This window comes from Chiloscyllium plagiosum, unplaced genomic scaffold (genome assembly GCF_037043375.1).
Source record: "Chiloscyllium plagiosum isolate Xiang-an unplaced genomic scaffold, Cpla_swu_hap1 HiC_scaffold_27, whole genome shotgun sequence".
Classification (NCBI taxonomy): Eukaryota; Metazoa; Chordata; class Chondrichthyes; order Orectolobiformes; family Hemiscylliidae; genus Chiloscyllium; species Chiloscyllium plagiosum.
Genome location: NW_028270165.1, coordinates 91,447,325 through 91,469,466, shown reverse-complemented (window position 1 = coordinate 91,469,466; position 22,142 = coordinate 91,447,325). Strand labels below are relative to the sequence as shown.

The 22,142-nt window shown below is 45.0% G+C and overlaps 5 protein-coding genes across 13 annotated transcripts in view; 2 read left to right on the top strand and 3 right to left on the bottom strand.

The window, feature by feature from the left end:
* The window catches only part of LOC148145001 (uncharacterized), a 197,924-nt gene that overhangs the window by 99,931 nt on the left and 75,851 nt on the right, over positions 1 to 22,142 (bottom strand). The window lies entirely within an intron of this gene.
* The window catches only part of LOC148145003 (endogenous retrovirus group 3 member 1 Env polyprotein-like), a 467,418-nt gene that overhangs the window by 395,367 nt on the left and 49,909 nt on the right, over positions 1 to 22,142 (top strand). The window lies entirely within an intron of this gene.
* Positions 1 to 22,142, bottom strand: part of LOC148145004 (uncharacterized) — a 74,645-nt gene that overhangs the window by 29,872 nt on the left and 22,631 nt on the right.
* Positions 1 to 22,142, bottom strand: part of LOC148145005 (uncharacterized) — a 162,643-nt gene that overhangs the window by 123,217 nt on the left and 17,284 nt on the right. The gene's annotated exons all lie outside the window — the stretch shown is intronic.
* Positions 706 to 20,174, top strand: LOC148145006 (uncharacterized). The gene is given in 3 exon segments (XM_087975744.1): positions 706 to 885; positions 17,836 to 18,586; positions 18,589 to 20,174. Coding segments are annotated over 3 exon segments (1,719 nt in total). The 3' UTR covers positions 19,377 to 20,174.

Here is a 22,142-nt window from a genome sequence, read left to right as displayed (position 1 = left end):
AATGGGTGGGTTGCACTTCGGCGGGGCGGTGTGGACTTGTTGGGCCGAAGGGCCTATTTCCACATTGTGAGTAATCTAATGAAGGTGTGAACAATGAAGGCAAGTGGGCTAATCAACTCTTAACAACTCTGTCTACCAGTGATGCAACTTTCAAAGAACTATGTACCTGAACCACACCATGTCTCTCTTCTACAACAGCACCCAGGGCCCCGCCAGTAACTGCTACAAGTCCTCCCCTTTTTATTAAAGCAAAGTGCAATTCCTCACTTTTATCTATACTCTCTCGTGTACACGCTCTCTCTCGGACACAGACACACACCACCCAACACGCACACAGGCCTATACTCCATCACACTCACACATTACCAGTTTTTGTTTTAAAGCTGCTCATTTCTGAGGGAAATACAAGATGGTGGCAACTAGCAAGTCTGAGTCGACAGTGCTCCTCCCAAGATTTGGGTAAAGTGGGTCACCCACCCCCACCACACTCACCAAATCATTTATAATAGTTGTTTAATTTAATTAGTTGTTTAATATTAAACTTAAACAATCTAATCTTTAGTTAAAATGACTAAAGGGAAGGGAGCCCGCAGCTCACAACAAGCAGGACCCCCTCCCCCACTCTCTCCAGCTGCAGTAGAGGCGTCCACAGCCGCCCCGGGGGACTTACCTACAGGGGCAAGCCTTGTGGAGATGATCTCCAAGATGGACGCGAAGATCGGCGCGTTTAGCGAGGATTCCCGAAGTCGATGGGACTCACTCTCGGCCACACTGCAAAAGCACGACCAAGACATGAAAGAAATCGAGCGCCGAGTTGGAGGGGCAGAGCTGAAGGTCGTCAAAAAAATATTTGTTTGCTGGGCCTACCCGAACGGGAAGAAGAAGGCCAGCTTACAGTATTCCTGGAGCAGTGGCTGCCACAGCTTTTAAATCTGGAAGCTGGATCAGGCCAGGCAAGGGTGGAAAAGACCCCCAAGCTATGATCTATAAAGGATCCAAGATCATGTTATTCCAGGACTTTTCCCCGGCTCTGGTTCGAAAGAGGAAGGCATTCGACGAGGCGAAGAAGCGTTTAAGGGACTTAAATATTCAGTACTCCTTACGCTACCCAGCGACGTTACACTTTAACCATGAACAATCCGTATATAACTTTGGATCGCCAGAAAAGGCTAAGGAATTCTTAGACTCTCTTAGATAAACTGTAAGGCATAATGGATGTTGGTTTGCCTTTCACCCCACTTTGGTTTGTATCCCCCCTTTTTTTTCCTCTGACTTTACTTTACTGTTTAATATTATCATGCGGGGTAGGGAGAGGGATTTGATTTTCTCTCCCCCCCCCCCCCTTGGGGTTGTTTTCTTTTATTATTTTATGTATATATGAGGGGTGTGTGTGTGTGTGTGTGTGTGTGTATGTGTATATGTATATATAAAAAAGCTGGGGTATATATTAAAAAAAAAGCTGGGGGGTTTGGTTGGTGTTGGTGGGGAGAGGTGGCTACCTTATTCAAATTTACCTCTGTCTCTAGGAGCGAGGTTGCTTTCCCTTGTTATTTTGTATTATATTTAATTATTATTTGTTGATGTGGTAATTTTATAGTTATATATTTATATATGGTATTAACATTACCAAATATATCCAGGTGTTGGTGTGGGTGGGGGTAGGGTGCTCACTGTTAACTCTACCTTTGTATTATATTTGAATTCTCATTTTATTGAGGAGCGTCTGGGTCAAGGGTGGGGCATTGGTTGGGAGAGGATATGATGGACTTTTGGCGAGGAAGTGACACCCTCTGGGAACAAGGGGAAAATCTCCACTTAGATACGTTTTTTTTTAGAAATGGTTTTTTATTGTATTGTTGTGGGCGTATTAGAGAGGCGTTATTTTTGTAAATTTTATATGCTCTACGCTCGGGATGTTCTGGATAGGGTTCCCCCTCCCGAGGGATCTCGGATTGGCCCAGATGATTATGGTTGATCAGTCGGTTAAGTGGTGCACTTGGAATGTCAAGGAGAGTAATTCGCCAGTCAAAAGGAAGAAAATATTATCAAATCTTAAGAAGGAAAGAGTTGATATAGCTCTCCTACAGGAGACACACCTGTCGGATAAAGAACACTTGAAATTACAACAGGGTGGATTTGATCAGGCCTTTTTTTCTTCTTTTAGCTCAAAAAGCAGGGGAGTTGTTATTCTTGTCCGAAAGAATTTCCCTTTCAAAATCCTAAAGCAGATAAAAGACGAAGCTGGACGATATATTTTGATTAAAGCCCTCATAAATGGAGAGGAATATGGGATTTTAAATTTGTACTGCCCTCCGGCACACCCCTTTAAATTTATAACGAAGCCTTTTCAAAATTGATGGCTTTTGGTGCCCGTCATATAATTATAGAGGGAGCCTTTAATTGTATTATGGATCCGGAAATAGATAGGATTCCCAAGAGTACTGGCGGAGTATCTCCCAGATCTAGACAACTGATGGATCCGAACAAAGAATTAGGATTAGTAGATGTATGCAGATGTCTTCATCCACAGGGCAGAGATTTTTCTTTTTACTCCAATCCACATAAATGTCATACCAGAATTGATATGTTTTTCGCCCCCTCGATTTTTAAAAATTCCATATCATCCTGTAAAATAGGTAGTACAGCAATTTCCGATCACGCTGCTGTATATATGGAAACTAAGGCGAGGAACAATGGGACATCCCCTCGGCATTGGCGTATGGACCCCTTCCTAATGAAAGATAGTAAATTTGTAAAGTACTTCTCTCAAGAATTTAAAACTTTTTTAGAAATTAATTCAGGTACAGCTCGCAACCCATCAATGATGTGGGAGACCATCAAAGCTTACACGCGAGGTTTGATCATCTCCTATTCAGCGACCCAGAAGAAATTGAAGGGAGAACAACAGCGTCTGCTTGAAGCTCGCTTAAAAGCAGCTGAAACAGCATACACTGATAGACCTTCTATTATTAAATTGCAAAGGATTTTGGCTCTTAGGACAGCTCTAAACACTACGCTTACTCAAACGGCTAAGAGGGAAATATTATTTGCAAAACAAAGGTTATATGAATATGGCGACAAACCGGGTGGATACTTAGCATTTCTTGCAAAGGAAAAAAAAGGCCCCTCAGACTATTACGTCTATCAAGGAAAGTACGGGTATTTTAACTCATGATCATAAAAAGATTAATGCGATCTTTAGAGAATTTTATTCTGAGTTATATAAATCGCAGGATTATGAAGATAGGATGAGGAGGATGCAGTCATGTTTTAAAAATTTGACCTTTCCAGGCCTAACTCCGGAACAAGTATTGGTCCTAAATGCTCCTCTTACAGTCCAAGAAATACTTGGTGCAATTAGGCAAATTCAGAGTGGTAAGGCACCGGGCCCAGATGGTTTTCAAGCTGAATTCTATAAAGAATTTACAGAAATATTGGCTGGTCCACTTATGGACATGTATAACTATGCATATAATCAGGGCTGTCTCCCGCCTTCGCTGAAAGAGGCAAATATCTCTCTTATCCTTAAAAAAGGAAAGGATCCAGAAGATTGCACATCATATAGACCATTATCCTTGCTAAATGTAGATTTTAAAATCCTTTCTAAAACGTTAGCACTGAGACTAGAAAGGGTACTGCCACATATTACAAAGGAGGATCAGACGGGGGTTTATTAAGGGCCATAGATCATCCAATAATATTAGAAGGGTTTTGAATATGATTCAAGCCTGTCATCAGGGAAAGATACCAGGAGTAGTGGTTTCATTAGACCCGGAAAAGGCATTTGATAGGGTTGAATGGTCATATTTATTTTACACATTGGAAAGGTTTGGCGTTGGTCAGGTGTTTACCAAATGGGTCTCAACATTGTATAGTGATCCCAAAGCAGTTGTGGTTACCAATGGATTAGGTTCGGATAGCTTCAGTGTGGGTAGGGGCTGCCGTCAGGGATGTCCCCTCGCGCCATTGTTATTTACACTAATAATTGAATCACTAGCAGAAGCTATACGAGCTGATCCTAATATAACGGCCCCAAGGATTGGTACAGGTAAACATAAAATTACCCTTTATGCAGATGATGTTCTTCTATTCCTCAGTAATCCTCTGATGTCCGTACCTCGCCTAACCCAAGTTATTAATACATTTAGCGCATTCTCAGGCTACAAAATTAATTTTTCAAAATCGGAGGCTATGCCAATGGGTGGCCTTGCTATGACACCCCACTTAGTGGACGGATCCCTTTTTCCCTTCCCTTGGTCCCTGGAGGGCTTCTTATATTTGGGCATTTTTATTACTCCAGTATTTGGTCAGTTGTATAAGGCTAATTTTGTGCATTTACTGGAAGGGATAAGGCAGGACCTCCAGCGATGGGGAGTCCTTCCAATTTCCTGGTTGGGTAGAATAGCATTAATCAAAATGAATGTCCTGCCCCGTCTCCTATATCCTATGAGAATGCTTCCGGTGATGCTGCCGAGGACGGCTCTATGTAAATTATATGGCTGGCTGGAATCATAGACGGCCCCTCATTAAGCTGAAGAAGCTACAGCTTCCACAGACAAGGGGAGGATTGGACTTCCCAGACTTTAGGAAATATCAGTTAAGTTCTCTATTAAGTTACATAGCTGATTGATTGTGGATCAGACAAGACCCAATCTGGTTGGACATCGAGGCCTCTCAAGTAAAATACCCACTTATTAACCTTTTATTTTCAGACAAGAGGAAAATCGTTACAGATCACTGTAAAAACCCTATAACACTAAACACAATTAAGGCTTGGAATATAATGCGGCAAAATGAGGGCAACTCACATAAAACATCCCCCTATGCACCGATAGTGGGAGCATGGGGATTCCAACCAGGGTTGACAGATGCCACTTTTAAACTCTGGAGATCCAGGGGTATCTCATGTTTAGGGGATCTATTTAAAGATGGGGTCCTGATGTCTTTTGAACAGCTGCGTCAGAAATTTGGATTACCTAATGGAGACCTCTTTCGATACTTTCAAATTCGAGATTATATACAGAAGAAGACTACGTTATTAGATAGTCTTTATAAATCAGATAGAGAATGTAGTGTCCTTCAACCAGTGGGGGTATCTTCCGCCAGTACTATTTATCATTTACTACATGATGAAGTATCGGGAGATATGGATAATCTGCTTAAAACATGGGATCAGGATTTGGGACTAGAAATCTCTATAGAAACATGGAATGATATTTGGGAAAATGCTAGAAGAATTACTATTTGTAACAGAACCCAGGCTATCCAGCTGAAGAAACTTCATAGGGCCCATATAGCACCGGTTCGACTGGTAAAATTTAAGGCAAGAGCATCTCCAATGTGTCCTAAATGCAAAATAGAGGTGGGCACTCTTATACATTGCCTATGGACCTGTCATAAGATCCGTAGATATTGGACTAAAGTAGCAAGTACCCTGACAGAAATTTTAGGAACGGAAATTAAAGTGGACCCTGTATCTCTCCTTTTGGGCTTTTCGAACTTTCCCTCCCTGGACATGTACGGGAAGAGACTATTTTCTATTCTTTCTTTCTGTGCAAGGAAAAACTGGGTGGCTGAGGGCCCCCCTGGACGTTCAAATTGACACAGATTAATTATGGAATGTATTCCCCTTGACTTCCTCACAAATATAGTGCAGCGAAAGACCGAATTATTTTATAAAATATGGCAGCCCTTCTTGAGTTACATAAATACAGATATTTCGGCTATCCTAACAAGGGCTTTTATTTAATTGAGATTACAAACCTGGCTGGGCCGGGGCCCCTCGGGAGAGGAATCCCGCACAAATACGGGTTTTATTACATCTGATGTTAACACATTCCGAGCATATAGAGACTTAAATATACACTCTGGTTAGTTGTAGGTTAGATTAGTAGACAGTTGAGTTTTGTTTTTTTTCTGTTTCGGGTTTTTTATCTTTTCTTTCTTGTTAAACTTTGGCTATTGTATATCAATGTTTATATCTGAGAGTTTTGTTTATTTTTGTAAACTTGTAAAAATGTTAAATTTCTAATAAAAATATCGATATAAAAAAAGCTGCTCATTTCTTTCCGCCTCCTGCACTAAGTTTAGAACACAGAACAATACAGCGCAGAACAGGCCCTTCGGCCCTTGATGTTGCGCCAACCTGTGAACTATTCTCAGCTCATTCCCTGACACTATCCCAATATCATCCATGCGCTTATCGAAGGATTGTTTAAATCTCCCTAATGTGGCCGAGTTGACTACCTTAGCAGGTAGGGCATTCCACACCCTTCCCACTCTCTGCATAAAGAACTTGCCTCTGACACCTGTCTTTAATCTATCACCCCTCAATTTGTAGTTATGTCCCTAATACAAGCTGACTTCACCATTCTAGGAAAAATTCTTTCACTGTCTACCCTATCTAATACTCTGATCATCTTATATGTCTCTATCAAATCCCCCCTTAGCCGCCTTCTTTCCAATGAGAACAGATCCAAGTCTCTCAGCCTTTCCTCATAAGACCCTCCCTCCAGACCAGGCAACATCCTGGTAAATCTCTTCTGCACCTTTTCCAATGCTTCCCACATCCTTCCTGAAATATGGGGACCAGAACTATACACAATATTCCAAGTGTGGCTGCACCAGCGTTTTGTATAGTTGCAGCATGATATTGCGGTTCCGGAACTCAATCCCTCTTCGAATGAAACCTAACACACCGTATGCCTTCTTAACAGCACTATCCACCTGAGTGGCAATTTTCAGGGATCTATGCACATGGACTCCAAGATCACTGCCTTCCTGTTATTCTTCCCAAAGTGAATCACCTCACATTTAGCTGCATTGAACTCCATTTGCCACCTCTCAGCCCAATTCTGCAGTTTATCCAAGTCCCCCTGCAACCTATAACATTCTTCCAAACTGTCCACTACTCCACCGACTTTAGTGTCGTCTGCAAATTTACTAATCCATCCACCTATGCCTGTGTCTAAGTCATTTAAAAAATGACAAACCGCAGTAGTCTGAAAACTGATCCTTGTGGTACACCACTAGTAACCGGACTCCAGGCTGAATATTTTCCATAAACCACCACTTCCTGTCTTCTTTCAGAAAGCTAGTTTGTAATCCTCAATCCAATGTCTCTGCATTTTCTCCAATAGCCTACCATGTGGAATTTTATCAAAGGCTTTACTGAGGTCCATTTACACCATGTCAACTGCCCTACCCTCATCTCCATGCTTGGTCACCTTCTCAAAAAACTCAATGAGGTTTATGAGACACCATCTGCCCTTGATGAAACAGTGTTGACTATCTGAAATCAAATTGTTGCTTGCTAGATGATTATTAATCCTATCTCTAATATTCCTTTCCAAAAGCTTTCCTTCAACAGACGTAAGGCTCACTGGTCTATAATTACCTGGGTCATCTCTGCTGCCCTTCTTGAACAAGGGCACAACATTTGCAATCCTCCACTCTGGTACTAAATCGGTAGACAATGACAACTCAAATATCAAAGCCAAAGGCTCTGCCCTCTCCTCGCTAGCTTCCCAGAGAATCCTTGGATAAATCCAATCCGCCCTAGGGCACTTGTCTCCTCTCACTCCTTTTCTAGAATAGATAACACCTGTGTGCAACTAACCTCAATCCTTTCGAGTCTCATATCTCGTACCTCATTCTTCTCCTCTACAATATTCTCCTTTTCCTGAGTGAAGACCAATGAGAGATATTCATTAATACCTCTCCAATCTCTACATGGCCCACACTCAACTTCCCACCTCTGTCTTTGACTGACCCTATTCCTACCCTAATCATCCTTTTATTCCTCACATACCTATAGAAAGCTTTAGGGTTCTCCTTTATGTGTTAAAGACTGCTCATGTCCTCTCTTTGCTCTTAACTCTCTCTTTAAACCCTTCCGAGCTGATCTGTAACTCTCCATCGCCTCATCTGAACCATCTTGCCTCATCAACACATGAGCCTCCTTCTTCTTTGTAACAAGAGATGCAATTTCTGTTGTAAACCATGGTTCCCTTACCTTATCACTCCCTGCCTGACAGGGACATACCTATCAAGGGCACACTATATCTGTTCCTTAAACCAGCTCCACACTTCAATTGTTCCCATCCCCTGCATTTTGCTACCCTATTCTATGCATCCTAAGTCTTGACTAATTGCATTATAATTGCCCTTCCCCATCGATAACTCTTGACCTGTGGCATGTTCCTATCCCTTTAAATTGCTATATGAAACCTAACTGAATTATCGTCACTCTCTCCAAAGTGTTCACCTTCCACTAAATCAAACATCTGGCCTGATTCATTACCAAGCACCAGATCCAGTGTGACCTCCCCTTTTGTCGGCCCTTCGACATACTGTGTCAGAAAGCCTCTCCTTGGTCAAATGAACACTAGGATTATGGTTTGCTTCAGCAAGGTTTCACACTTTAATTTGTAACGGCCGGGAAAAGATTTGTCCAGCAAGACAGATATTAAAAGATTCTGTGTTCCTTGGAGAAACTGCGTGATTAACTTGGAATAAAATATCAATTTTCATATGTTTCTTAAGAGACAGTACAGCCTTAATTACAGAGTAAATCCAATAAAATGTAATAAAATTACATAATGGACAACAGATTAACCCAATGATATTTCCTGGGAAATAATGTTGTTTCACATGCATTATCTCCTCATACCTGTGCTTCAAGGTTAGCTAGGATGGTCAGTAATGTCCTATCTAGCTTAATTAGATCCATACTATGAAGAAGGCATTGTTTGCTTAATCTGTGATTCAGTTAGCTCAGGAATGCAGAAATGCAGCTTTTAGCTATTTTAAACACAGTGTTAATTTGCAGCCTGAAAACATGTTTTATATTACTTTATATTGAGATGCCATTTTGTGTTTAATAAAAGCTCCTGACAACAGCCTAAATCTAGGTATTAGATCCTCATCTGGTGTGGATCTACTCCGTCACTCAAAACAAAACTAGATTTACAATTTAAGGTCATACATGCTATTCTGCTCAATTAATCCAGTTGATTTTTTTTGTTTAAAAATGTGAAAATTTCATGAACAGTTTTTCCAGTTAATCACTGAATATTCAAATTTCTCTTCAAAATTAAAGATCATAACAAAACTGGGTGTCATTGTGGGATTTTGAATCTGGAGGGTGTGCTTGTGAAGCTTGAATGAACAATATTTCAAAGTGAATGTTATCGTGTTCAGTACTAAGACTTTCTGGAGATGAAAAATTTGCCCTTGTGTATTTTGCAGCACTTAACCAAGGCCAGTTCCATAGAATATGCAGTCAGGTTGATGTGAGAGTTAAGAGCTGGGGAAAAAACATCAGACATAATGGAGGCAGGAGCACAGCAATTAGAGTTAGAAAGTTAGCCAAAAGTATAAAAACAGGAAGGAAAGTTTTGTCACTTTGTTAACTTTTTAAAGAAAAGCTGTGTTGGTTCTGTAAAAAATGAGTCTGGGGATTCAATAACGGAGGATAAAGAGATGGCAGATGAATTGAAAAGAGCTTGAATCTGTCTTCAGCAGCGAGGATACAAGTAACAGGTTAGAACTGGCTGGAAATCAGGAAATGAAAGGGAAGGAGGAACTGAAGACAATTACAATTACCAGGGAGGTAGTACTGAGTAAACTGTTGGAACTACAAGCTCACAAGTCCCAGGGGTCCAAAGGATTTCATTCTAGACCCTTAAATAAAAATTAGCTAGTGATATTGTTAATGCATTGGTTTTAATTTTCCAAACCTTATTAGTTTCAGGGGAGGTTTCTGTAGATTGGAAAACTCCCTTCTTCAAAAAGGTAGACCGAGAACAGGAAACTGCAGATCATTTACCTTAACATATGTCATAGGGAAAATGTTCAAAGCTATGATTAAAGATGTGATGACAGGGCACTTGTACGGTTTCAAGGTAATCAGGCAGCGTGAATGTGTTTTTGTCAATGGAAATAATGTTGTAATAATGTTTTGAAGAATGTCTCTCCCAACTGCGACTGAGTTGATAAATCTCATGTACCGACAGGGAATGGAATCCGTTAGCACAGTCCCCGCGTTTCCACGACTTCTCTTCGTTCTGGTGTCCTTTTGGCTCCCGGATTCTGATGAACAATTGAAACTGTGATCACACTCAGGAAATGTGTGCAGTTACTCCCTGCTGCGAATACTATAATGTTACTTCAGTCTGTGTAACTGGTTACAGCTCCATCCCATAGACAGCTCACTGGGGCACACTCTCTCTCGACAAGGGCAAAAGACATACAAAAGTGGAGTAACCAGACAAAATGCAGAAGCAATAAAATCTCGAACCACAGGGGAAAGAAATCTGTCAATAACAGCAGCAGCCTCAAAGAGCATACTGCGCATGTTTGCCGGTGTCAGCAATGCAGTGCGCATGCTCGCTGGTGTCAGCAAAAAAATAGTGCGCATGCGAATCGCTATTGGCAAAAGAGGCGCGGGACCTTCTTTTGATTGACCAATAAGAAGCACAGGAGGACCGGAAGGACATTTGTCCTCCTGCCAATGAGAGGCACCCCATTGTCTGAATGCAGAAGTTGGACCATGAGGTTCTGAAGCTACTGCTGCTCGTGTCTGAATGAACATTGAGCTTCATCCCAGACTGCACATTCCTTCCTCTGTCCATTATCTATGAGTACCGCACTCTCTTCTCTTGCCACCTTTTCCATGTATTTTTTTCATTCTGGGATTCAGTTGTTGACTTGCAGCAACTAAAAGGAAAGAGTGAGTCGGGATGCGGACAGACTCTGGAAACGTTGCGCCAGGTCTGTGTCTCAATTGGCAAAATACACAGGTAGGTGGCTGGAAGAACACAGCAAGCCAGGCAGTATCAGGAGGTGGAGAAGTCAACGTTTCAGGTGTAATCCTTCTTCAGTACTGGGGATGGGTTTAGGGGGCGATGCAGATAAAGGGCTGGTTGGTGAAGTGGGGATAGATGTAGGAGAAAGTGAGGTCTGCAGATGCTGGAGATCAGAGCTGAAAATGTGTTGCTGGAAAAGCGCAGCAGGTCAGGCAGCATCCAGGGAACAGGAGAATCGACGCTTCGGGCATACGCCCTTCTTCAGGAGCATCCAGGATTCCTGAAGAAGGGCTTATGCCCGAAGCGTCGATTCTCCTGTTCCCTGGATGCTGCCTGACCTGCTGCGCTTTTCCAGCAACACATTTTCAGCTGGGGATAGATGTAGACAGGTAGAGGGTTCGACCTAGGCAAAAGGGAGGACTGCAGATGCTGGAAACCAGAGTTTAGATCAGAGTGGTGCTGGAAAAGCACAGCAAGTCAGGTAGCATCCGAGAAGCTGGAAAATCGACGTTTCGGGCAAAAGCCCTTCATCAGGAATTTCCCTAGAGCAGGGGAGTCCAAAGCTAGAGGACATATGTTTGAGGTGAGAGGGGAATGATTTAAAAGAGACGTGAAGGATAACTTTTTCACATAGACAGTTTTGCATGCATGGAACGAGCTGCCAGAGGAATTGGTGGAGGCTGGTACAATTATATTTAAAATGCATCTGGCTGGGTACATGGAACCGTGAGGGTCACATGCTGGCAAATGGGACTAGATTAATTTTGGATATCTGGTCATCATGGACAAGTTGGGCCAAAGGGTCTGTTTCCATGCTGTATGGCTCTTAATCGTCTTTGGTGAAAGCAGAAGTGTGGTTGTGAAGACTAGACTTTCAGAGCAGCTTTCGAAGATGTTTTGCCCTTACTGGGAGCAGAAGAATACAATGAAATCTTGCATTTGTGAGATAGCAACTGAGTAAAGGGAGTACATCTGCGATTTTGGTGAAAAATGGGAATTCATTGCACTATGGGGATGAAGCCCTACCCTATCCAGTTATTTCAGCTGGTGGATGAGACTCGGCAGTTCACGCAGGCAGTCAATCCAGTAATATTTTGTAAGTTCCACTTTGGAAATACAACCAGTCTGATTCAAGATTGGGATACAGACAGACTCTGACCTCACACCTTTAATGCATTGTCTAAGCTGAGATGACACCTTTTGTTATAAAACCTTAAGTTATCTCAAGAAAGTGTCTTACAGGAAGTTCTGGGATTTACATATTAATGATACCTGCAACCCATTCTGAAATATGAAAGGCTTAACAATCCAGGTTTGTTCAATATATCATTTCAGTGGCAGGACACCATAATGTTTTTCTATAAATTCTGTGCCTTATGATGTTATTCTCCACAACCATCTGATGAAGGAGCAGCACTCCAAATGCTAGTCCTTCCAAATAAACCTGTTGGACGATAACCTGGGTGTGTGTGATTAATTTTTTTTAAACTTTGTACAGGGTTAGGGTGGATTGACCATGCTAAAGTGCTCACTGTGTCCAGGGAGGTGCAGGTTTGTGTGACTTGGCTGTGCTAAATTACACATAGTGTCCAGGAATGGATTGGTCATGCTAAATTACCTGTAGTGCCCAGGAATGTGCAGGTTAGGGTTAATTGGCCAGGCTAACTTATCCAGAGTGAAGAGGGGCCTTTTGGTTCGCGATTGATCTAAAGAATCAATGGAAAGTGGTCTGTACAAAGCAAGGTTATCCGTTTAATAAGGCATCTTGACACAATTCTGTCCAGCAACACAGCGGTTAAAGCTTCAAAAATTACACATTATTTATTTAAGTTTTTTTAAGAGACAGTACAGCCTTAATTACAAGAAAATACCAATCAAATGTAGTAAGGTGACATGATTTACAGCAGGTTAATCCAATGATATTTCCTGGGAAAGGGGTCTTAATTACGTAAATCATCGTGCCATGGTAGCAGCTGAAGGTTAGTTCAAATGGTCAATTAACATGTCAGTGTTCATTTTAAACAAACTCCATTGTCCTCTTATCTTTGGATTTTAGCTTAATTCTGCAAAACAGCAGGACAAGTTCACAGAGTTCAATCATTATTCTCAGCCATTTTGTTGTATTATTTGAAATTGAAAAGCCATTTTGTGGTTAGTAAAAATCTATATATACTTGTTGCATCTGACAATAACCTAAATTCAAATTTTAGATCCTCACCTGAAGCATCAGAGTCTGAGAGGTGACCTTATAGACGTTTGTAAGAGGCATGGATATGGTGAATACCCAAGGTCTTTACCCCAGGGTAAGGGAGTCCAAAGCTCGAGGGCGTATGTTTGAGGTGAGAGGGGAATGATTTCAAAGGGACCTGAGGGGCAACTTCACGCAGAGAGTGGTGCATGTATGGAGCGAGCTGCCAGAGGGAGTAGTGGCGGGTGGTACAATTACAACATTTGAAAAGCATCTGGATGGGGATGTGAATACGAAGAGTTCAGAGGGATATGGGCGACATGCAGACAAGTGAGACGAGATGAGTTTTGGATATCTGAACAGATGAATTGGACCAAAGGGTCTGTTTCTGTGTTGTATGACACTAATCGTCTTTGGCGAAAGCAGAAGTGTGGTTGTGAAGACTGGACTTTCAGAGCAGCTTTCAAAGATGTTTTGTCCTTCCTGGGAGCAGAAGAAGATTAGATTATTTACAGTGTGGAAACAGGCCCTTCGGCCCAACAAGTCCACACCGACCCGCCGAAGCGCAACCCACCCATACCCCTACATTTACCCCTTTTAACGTAACACTACGGGCAATTTAGCATGGCCAATTCACCTGACCCGCACATCTTTGTGACTGTGGGAGGAAACCGGAGCACCCGGAGGAAACCCACGCAGACCCGGGGAGAATGTGCAAACTCCACACAGTCAGTCGCCTGAGTCAGGAATTGAACCCGGGTCTCTGGTGCTGTGAGGCAGCAGTGCTAACCACTGTGCCACCGTGGCGCCCAACAATGAAGTTACAATGAAATCTTGCATTTGTGAGACAGCGACTAAGTGAGTGAGTACATCCCAGATTTTGGTGGAAAGTGGAATTTCATTGCACTGTGGGGATGAAGCCATACCCTATGCAGTCATTTCTGCTGGTGGGTGAGACCAGACCTCAAGACTAGGGGGATTAGATTTAGGACAGAGATGAGGAGGAGAAAGTGAGGACTACTGCTTTTCCTGTGGTGCAGTGAATCTATGGAATTCTCTTCATTAAGTATATTCAAAATGGGTTTTTGCATGGTTGGGGAATTAAGGGTAGTTGGGGCAATGCTGCGAGGAGGAGCTGAGACGATGGATAGATCGGCCATGATCACAATGAAGAATGGGGCAGGCTAGATGGGCAAAATGGCTGACTCCTTTTATTACTGTGAAACTATTTCCCACAGCTAACCCACCTAATCTGCACATCACTGGGCACTACGGGTAATTTAGCATAGCGAATCTACTCTAACCTGCACCTACCTGGACACCATGGGTAATTTAGCACAGCCAATCCAACCAAATCCGCACAACACTGAACACTGGGTAATTTAACATGGTCAATCCACCCGAACCTGGACAAAGTTAAACATCACACAACACCAGGTTATAGCCCAATGGGTTTATTTGGAAGTACTCGCTTTTGGAGCACTGCTCCTTCATCAGGTGGTTGTGGAGTACAAGATCATAAGGCACAGAATTTATGGAAGAAGATTATAGTGTCCTGTCACTGAAATGATATATTGAACAAATCTGGATTGTTACCTCTTTCATCTTTTACAGTGGGTTGCAACTATCATTCATATGTAAATCTCGATAACATAAGGTTTTATAACGAAAGGTAACAACATCTGGGCGGCATGATGGCTCAGTGGTTCTTAATTCTGCCTCACAGCACTTGGGACCCAGGTTCAATTCCAGCCACTGGCCACAGTCTGTGTTGAGTTTGCATATTCTCCCCATGTCTGCATGAGATTTCTCCAGGTGCTCCGGTTTCCTCCCACAATCCAAAAGTATGCAGGTTAGGTGAATTGGCCAAGCTTAAATTGCCCAGTGTGTTACATGCATTGGTCAGGGGCAAATATGGGGAATGGGGCCTGGTGGGTTACTCTTTGGAGGGTTGGGGAACCAAAACTTCAGCAGAGCTGAGAACAGACCAACATCTTACTCTGTGGGAACAGGGAGATCAACAGAGGACAGAGAAACCAGGACCTGAAATCCAACCTGACACCGGATTACTGTGATCAGTGTTTTGATTTGCAATGCCAACCCTCTACCTTCACCTAGCTTCCCGTTTGACTACCCCCTCGATATTCAAGATCCAATCCTTGTCGTCCTGAAGCCATGTCTCTGTAAGGAGTCTCAGATCATAATGATTCTCTTCAATGTGTGCAGTCAATTCATTCACTTTTGTAACAGTGCAGCACACATGCAGACACACTGTTTTCGGTTTACATTTTAATGATCTTTGCAATCCAGTTTTAATTGCTGGGACATTTACTCTCCTTGTCTCCATCATTCTGTGATGTTCATTCCCCACATCACTACATTGCTCACTGGCCTTGATTGGGATTGGCCGTGCGAAATTACCCATAGTGCCCAGGGATGTGCAGGTTAGGTGTATTTGTCAGGGGAATGGGTCTGGGTGGGTTCCCCTTCAGAGGGTCGGTGTGGACTCGTTGGGCCGAGTGGCCTGCTCCCACACTGTGGGGATTCTCTGAAGCGAAGGGATGTTAGCAAATGGTGCAGGGCAGCGCAGGCGCAGTGCGTGCGGCCGGCTTGGCCCCGCCCATCCGCTCCTTTCGTGACGTCACAACGCAGAAGTGACACTGAATGAATGAAAACCCTTCCGTCTGGGCAAATCCTGGGGCGGGAAAATCTGTTCACTTGTAGCAACGGGAGTGAATCCAGGGAGGGAGCAGACCCTGTCAACTCAGGTATGGGAGTTAATTACCAGGTGAGGAGGACAGAGATTGGGAGGAGGAGATATCTTTTCTGTTTTCCTTTTCAAATGCACCCGATTTCCACAAGTAAATGCAACAGGTATAAGTGCAGCACATGCAGCTTCAAACCGGCTGTGCATCCTCTGTTCTTCCTCTGCCTTGGCTCCAGCACTTTTTTGGCTTTCTTTCCCTCCCCCCCCCCCCCCCCCCCCCCCCCACCCGGCCGGTGTTCATACCTCAATGTTTTCCCGGTTGTCTTTTGTGGGCTTTGAAAACTTTCCCAATCGTCTGGATACAGGATTTGGGAGATTATGTTGTAGCTGTCCAGAACATTGGTTCGGCCACATTTGGAATATTGTGTGCAGTACTGGTCTCTCTGCTGTAGGAAGGATGTCATAGAGTCATGGATGTTGTGAAACTTGAAAGGGTTCAGAAAAGATTGGCAAGGATGTTGTCAGGGTTTGAGCTGAACAGGATGGGGCTGTTTTCCCTTGAGTACCAGAGGCTGAGGGGTGACCCTATAGATTTCTATAAAATCATGAGGGGCATGGATAGGATAAATAGACAAGGTGTTTCCCTGGAATGGGGGAGTCCAGAACTCGAGGGTAATAGGTTTAGGGTTGGGGGGAGATTTAAAAGGGCCCTAAGGGGCTACTCTTATATTCAGAGGGTGGTGCATGTAAGGAAGGAGCTGCCAGAGGAAGTGGTGGCTGGTACAATTACAGCATTTAAAAGGCATCTCGCTGGGTATATGAATAGAAAGGGTTTAGAGGGATATGCTGTCAAATGTGACTAATGATTTAGGATATCTGATCGGCATGGATGCGTTGGACCGAAGGGACTATTTCTGTGCTGTACATCTGGTAGACAATGGTCCTCAGAATTCTGTTCCCATTAGGCTCACCCTTAACCCTATTGCACATGATCTTGGCGACAGTATCACATTCTGAAATGAGAAAAGATCTATAAATGTGCAAGGGAATAGTTCCGTTCTGGGTGTGTACATGGAGTTGGATATAGTTACTGAAGTGTGTCAGTGTTAATGCCTTGATGTCTCATTTTGCTCCCACCTTCTCGGGGTCGTTAACCATTTTGTATCTGGTCCTTCCTCAAGAAGCTGCATTGCAGGTTCACCCTGAATGGACACTTTTTTTTTGCTTCCCAAAATCAGACCTGCTCACTCTCAGCAGGATCCCAATGTTGTGAAAGATATTAACTTTCAGGTGGAGGTATCCAAAATTTAGAGAGATGTCAGTCTTGATGTTTTTGCTTTTTCTGCCCCTGTAAGGTCCTGAATGAGCACCTTCAGGGGAATTAGTTAGAGCGGAGTGAGAACAGAGGGGGAGAGAGAGTGGAATGGTGCTTTCAATTTTGTGAAACAACAAAAGAATATTCCACAGAAAGTAGAATTGCTTGTTCTGAATTTCTACCCTGCACTGATAATCCCTTTTGTAATCCCTTTTTGCAGAGTATTTGAAAATCTGAAGACTGAAGTTTCGAAAATCTGAAGACTGAAGTTTCAAAATCAAAGAATGAAGGGCTTACGCCCGAAACATTGACTCTCCTGATCCCCGGACGCTGCCTGACCTGCTGTGCTTTTTGACTCACTGTCCAGCGTCTGCAGTCCTCACTTTGATGTCAATGTCTGACAGTCACTCAATCCAATGGGACCACAACGATTTTTGACTGTGATTTCTGTGAGAGGAATCAATGCTTTTTGGTTCCTGTTTGAGGACGTTTTCAGCATCAGTGGGACTGGACGAGAGACCCAATTGTGGCAGCACAGTGTGTGTGGAGCCTGAAACAGTTATACGGCCTGGAAAGGGGATTTCACAGCAGGGAGGGGCTCCCCATGTGTTTGTGAGCAGCTGAAGCTGTGGCCATGGAGAAACCTGAGGAATCTCACCCCGTGGAGAAACCGTGGAAGTGTGGCGACTGTGGGAAAGGCTTCCGTGTCCCGTCTGCCCTGGAGACTCATCGGCGCAGTCACACCGGGGAGAGGCCATTCCCGTGCACCGACTGCGGGAAGGCCTTCAGACATTCCACCCACCTGCTGGCCCACTAGCGGGTCCACACGGTGGAGAGGCCCTTCAGCTGCCCAGATTGTGGGAAGGCCTTCAGACATTCCTCCACCCTGCTGAGACACCAGCGTGTCCACACCAGAGAGAGGCCCTTCAGCTGCCCAGATTGTGGGAAGGCCTTCAGACATTCCTCCACCTTGCTGACACACCAGCGTGTCCACACCGGGGAGAGGCCCTTCAGCTGCCCTGAGTGCGGGAAGGCCTTTACCCAGGTCTCCTCCCTGATGAGGCACCAGCGGGTCCACACGGGGGAGAAGCCCATTAGCTGCCCCGAGTGCGGGAAGGCCTTTACCGACATCTCCTCCCTGATGAGGCACCAGCAGACCCACACTGGGGAGAGGCCGTTCACCTGCTCTCAGTGCGGGAAGGGCTTCACCCGCTCCTCCAACCTGCGGAGCCACCAGCGGGTCCACACGGGGGAAAGGCCCTTCAGCTGCCCCAAGTGTGGGAAGGCCTTTACCCAGGTCTCCTCCCTGATGAGGCACCAGCGGGTCCACACTGGGGAAAGGCCCTTTAGCTGCCCAGAGTGCGGGAAGGCCTTTACCCACGTCTCCTCCCTGATGAGGCACCAGCGGGTCCACACCGGGGAAAGGCCCTTCAGCTGCCCTGAGTGTGGGAAGGCCTTCAGTGTATCCTCCACCCTGCGGAGCCACCAGTGCGTCCACACGGGGGAGAGGCCCTTCAGCTGCCCCGAGTGTGGGAAGGCCTTTACCAACGTCTCCGCACTGCAGAAGCACCACGTATCCACACGGGGGAGAGGCCCTTCAGCTGCCCCGAGTGTGGGAAGGCCTTTACCAACGTCTCCGCCCTGCAGAAGCACCAGCGGATCCACACGGGGGAGAAGCCCTTTAGCTGCCCCGAGTGCGGGAAGGCCTTTACCGACGTCTCCTCCCTGATGAGGCACCAGCGGACCCACACTGGGGAGAGGCCGTTCACCTGCTCTCAGTGCGGGAAGGGCTTCACCCGCTCCTCCAACCTGCAGAGCCACCAGCGGCTCCACACAGGGGAGAGGCCCTTCAGCTGCCCCGAGTGTGGGAAGGCCTTCAGTGATTCCTCCTCCCTGCTGAGGCACCACTGGGTCCACACGGGGAAGAGGCCGTTCACCTGCTCTCAGTGTGGGAAGGGCTTCACCCGCTCCTCCAACCTGCTGAGCCACCAGCGGATCCACACGGGGGAGAGGCCCTTCAGCTGCTCTCAGTGCGGGAAGGCCTTCAGCGATTCCTCCAACCTGATGATCCACATGCGTGTCCACACCGGGGAGAGGCCGTTCACCTGCTCTCAGTGCGGGAAGGGCTTCACCCGCTCCTCCAACCTGTGGAGCCACCAGCGGGTCCACACGGGGGAGAGGCCCTTCAGCTGCCCCGAGTGTGGGAAGGCCTTCAGCACATCCTCCAACCTGCTGAGACACCAGAGGATCCACACCGGGGAGAGGCCGTTCACCTGCTCTCAGTGCGGGAAGGGCTTCTCCCGCTCCTCCCACCTGCTGACCCACCAGCGAGTTCACATGCCATTGCAGGGGGATTGAAGGAATGATGGCCGAGTGCCAATATCGATTGGACTATCAACCCACTTCCAGGGATTCCCGGGTTCAAATCCTGCCACGACAGATGGCAGAATTGGTATTCGGTGAGAAATGTGGAGTTCGGAATCTAACGATGAGACCGTTTCAGGGAGGGGGTGGTGCGGGGGAGAAAGCCCCCATCTGATTCCCTCCCTCCCTTGTTAGGGAAGGAAACCGCCATTGTGGGAAAGGATTCACTCAGTCGTTCCAGCTGCATCCTTTACCTGGTCTGGCCTACACGTGACTCCAGACCCACAGCAGTCTGGTTGACTCTACACTGCCCCTTCCTGGCAAATGAGCGGGGAGAAACTTACTTGGAGACAGGGTATGGGTTGAAATTGCTGAGTGAGGCAATACTTCCTCCAGGGTATGGCTGTACCAAGGATCCAATTACAAAGGGACAACTTGGTGCTGGCCAAGAGTAAAGACAGTGAGGGGGGTGGGACAAGGGGACATGTGGTGTGTGCACTTTCACCTTGAGTTGTTCAAAAAGCAACTGCTTTTTCTCTGCCTTTTTGCTGGGGGGATCTGAAGCTGTAACCAAGTTGGGTTGCAATAAAGGTTACCCTGAACTTACCACCGGGCTCAGACTCTCATTGAAAGCTTTGAGCTTCAAGAGGTTTTTGTTTTAAAGCTGCTCATTTCTTTCAGCCTCCTGCACTAAGTTTAGAACATAGAACAATCCAGCGCAGAACAGGCCCTTCGGCCCTTGATGTTGCGCCGACCTGTGAACTATTCTCAGTTCGTTCCCCAACACTATCCCAAAATCAACCATGCGCTTATCTAAGGATTGTTTAAATCTCCCGAATGTGACTGTGTTGACTACCTTAGCAGGTAGGGCATTCCACGCCCTTACCATTCTCTGCATAAAGAACTTGCCTCTAACATCTGTCTTAAATCTATCACCCCTCAATTTGAAGTTATGCCCCCTGACATCAGCATCCTAGGAAAGAGTCTTTCACTGTCTCCCCTATCTAATCCTCTGATCATCTTGTATGTCTCTATCAAATCCCATCTTAGCCTTCTTCTTTGCAATGAGAACAGATCCAAGTCTCTCAGCCTTTCCTCATAAGACCCTCCCTCCAGACCAGGCAACAACCTGGTAAATCTCCTTTGCTCCTTTTCCAATGCTTCCCACATCCTTCCTGAAATATGGGGACCAGAACTATACACAATATTCCAAGTGTGGCTGCACCAGCGTTTTGTATAGTTGCACCATGATATTGCAGTTCCAGAAATCAATCCCTCTACGAATGAAACCTAACACGACGTGTGCCTTCTTAACAGCACTATCCACCTGCGTGGCAACTTTCAGGGATCTATGCACCTGGACTCCAAGATCACTGCCTTCCTGTTATTCTTCCCAAAGTGAATCACCTCACATTTAGCTGCATTGAACTCCATTTGCCACCTCTCAGCCCAATTCTGCAGTTTATCCAAGTCCCCCTGCAACCTATAACATTCTTCCAAACTGTCCAGTACTCCACCGACTTTAGTGTCATCTGCAAATTTACTAATCCATCCACCTATGTCTGTGTCTAAGTCATTGATAAAAATGACAAACTGCAGTAGTCCCAAAACAGATCCTTGTGGCACACCACTAGTAACCGGACTCCAGGCTGAATATTTTCCATAAACCACCACTCGCTGCCTTCTTTCAGAAAGCCAAACTGCTAAATCACCCTCAATCCCATGCCTCTGCATTTTCTCCAACAGCCTACCATGTGGAACCTTTACTGAGGTCCATGTACACCATGTCAACTGCCCTACCCTCATCTCCATGCTTGGTCACCTTCTCAAAAAACCCAATGAGGTTTGTGAGACACAATCTGCCCTTGATGAAACCATGTTGACTATCTGAAGTCAAATTGTTGCTTGTTAGATGATTGTATATCCTATCTCTAATATTCCTTTCCAAAAGCTTTCCTTCAACAGAAGTAAGGCTCACTGGTCTATAATTACCTGGGTCATCTCTGCTGCCCTTCTTGAACAAGGGCACAACATTTGCAATCCTCCAGTTCTCAAGTACTAAGCCTGTAGACAATGACGACTCAAATATCAAAACCAAAGGCTCTGCTATCTCCTCCCTCGCTTCCCAGAGAATCCTCGGATAAATCCCATCCGGCCCAGGGCACTTGCCTATTTTCACTCCTTCTAGAAATGATAACATCTGTGTGCAACTAACCTCGATCCTTTCAAGTCTAATATCTCGTACCTCATTCTTCTCCTCTACAATATTCTCCTTTTCCTGAATGAAGACCGATGAGAGATATTCATTAACACCTCTCCAATCTCCACAGGGCCCACATTCAACTTCCCCCTTCTATCTTTGACTGGCCCTATTCCTACCCTAATCATCCTTTTATTCCTCACATTCCTATAGAAAACTTTAGGTTCTCCTTTATTCTATTTGTTAAAGACTGTTCATGTCCTCTCTTTGCTCTTAACTGTCTCTTTAAATCCTTCCTAGCTGATCTGTAACTTCCATCGCTTCTGAACCATCTTGCCTCATCAACACATAAGCCTCCTCCTTCTTTGGAACAAGAGATGCAATTTCTGTTGTAAACCACGGTTCCCTTACCTTATCACTTCCTCCCTGCCTGACAGGAACATATCTATCAAGGACACACAATATCTGTTCCTTAAACCAGCTCCACACTTCAATTGTTCCCATCCCCTGCATTTTGCTACCCTATTCTATGCATTCTAAGTCTTGCCTAATTGCATTAT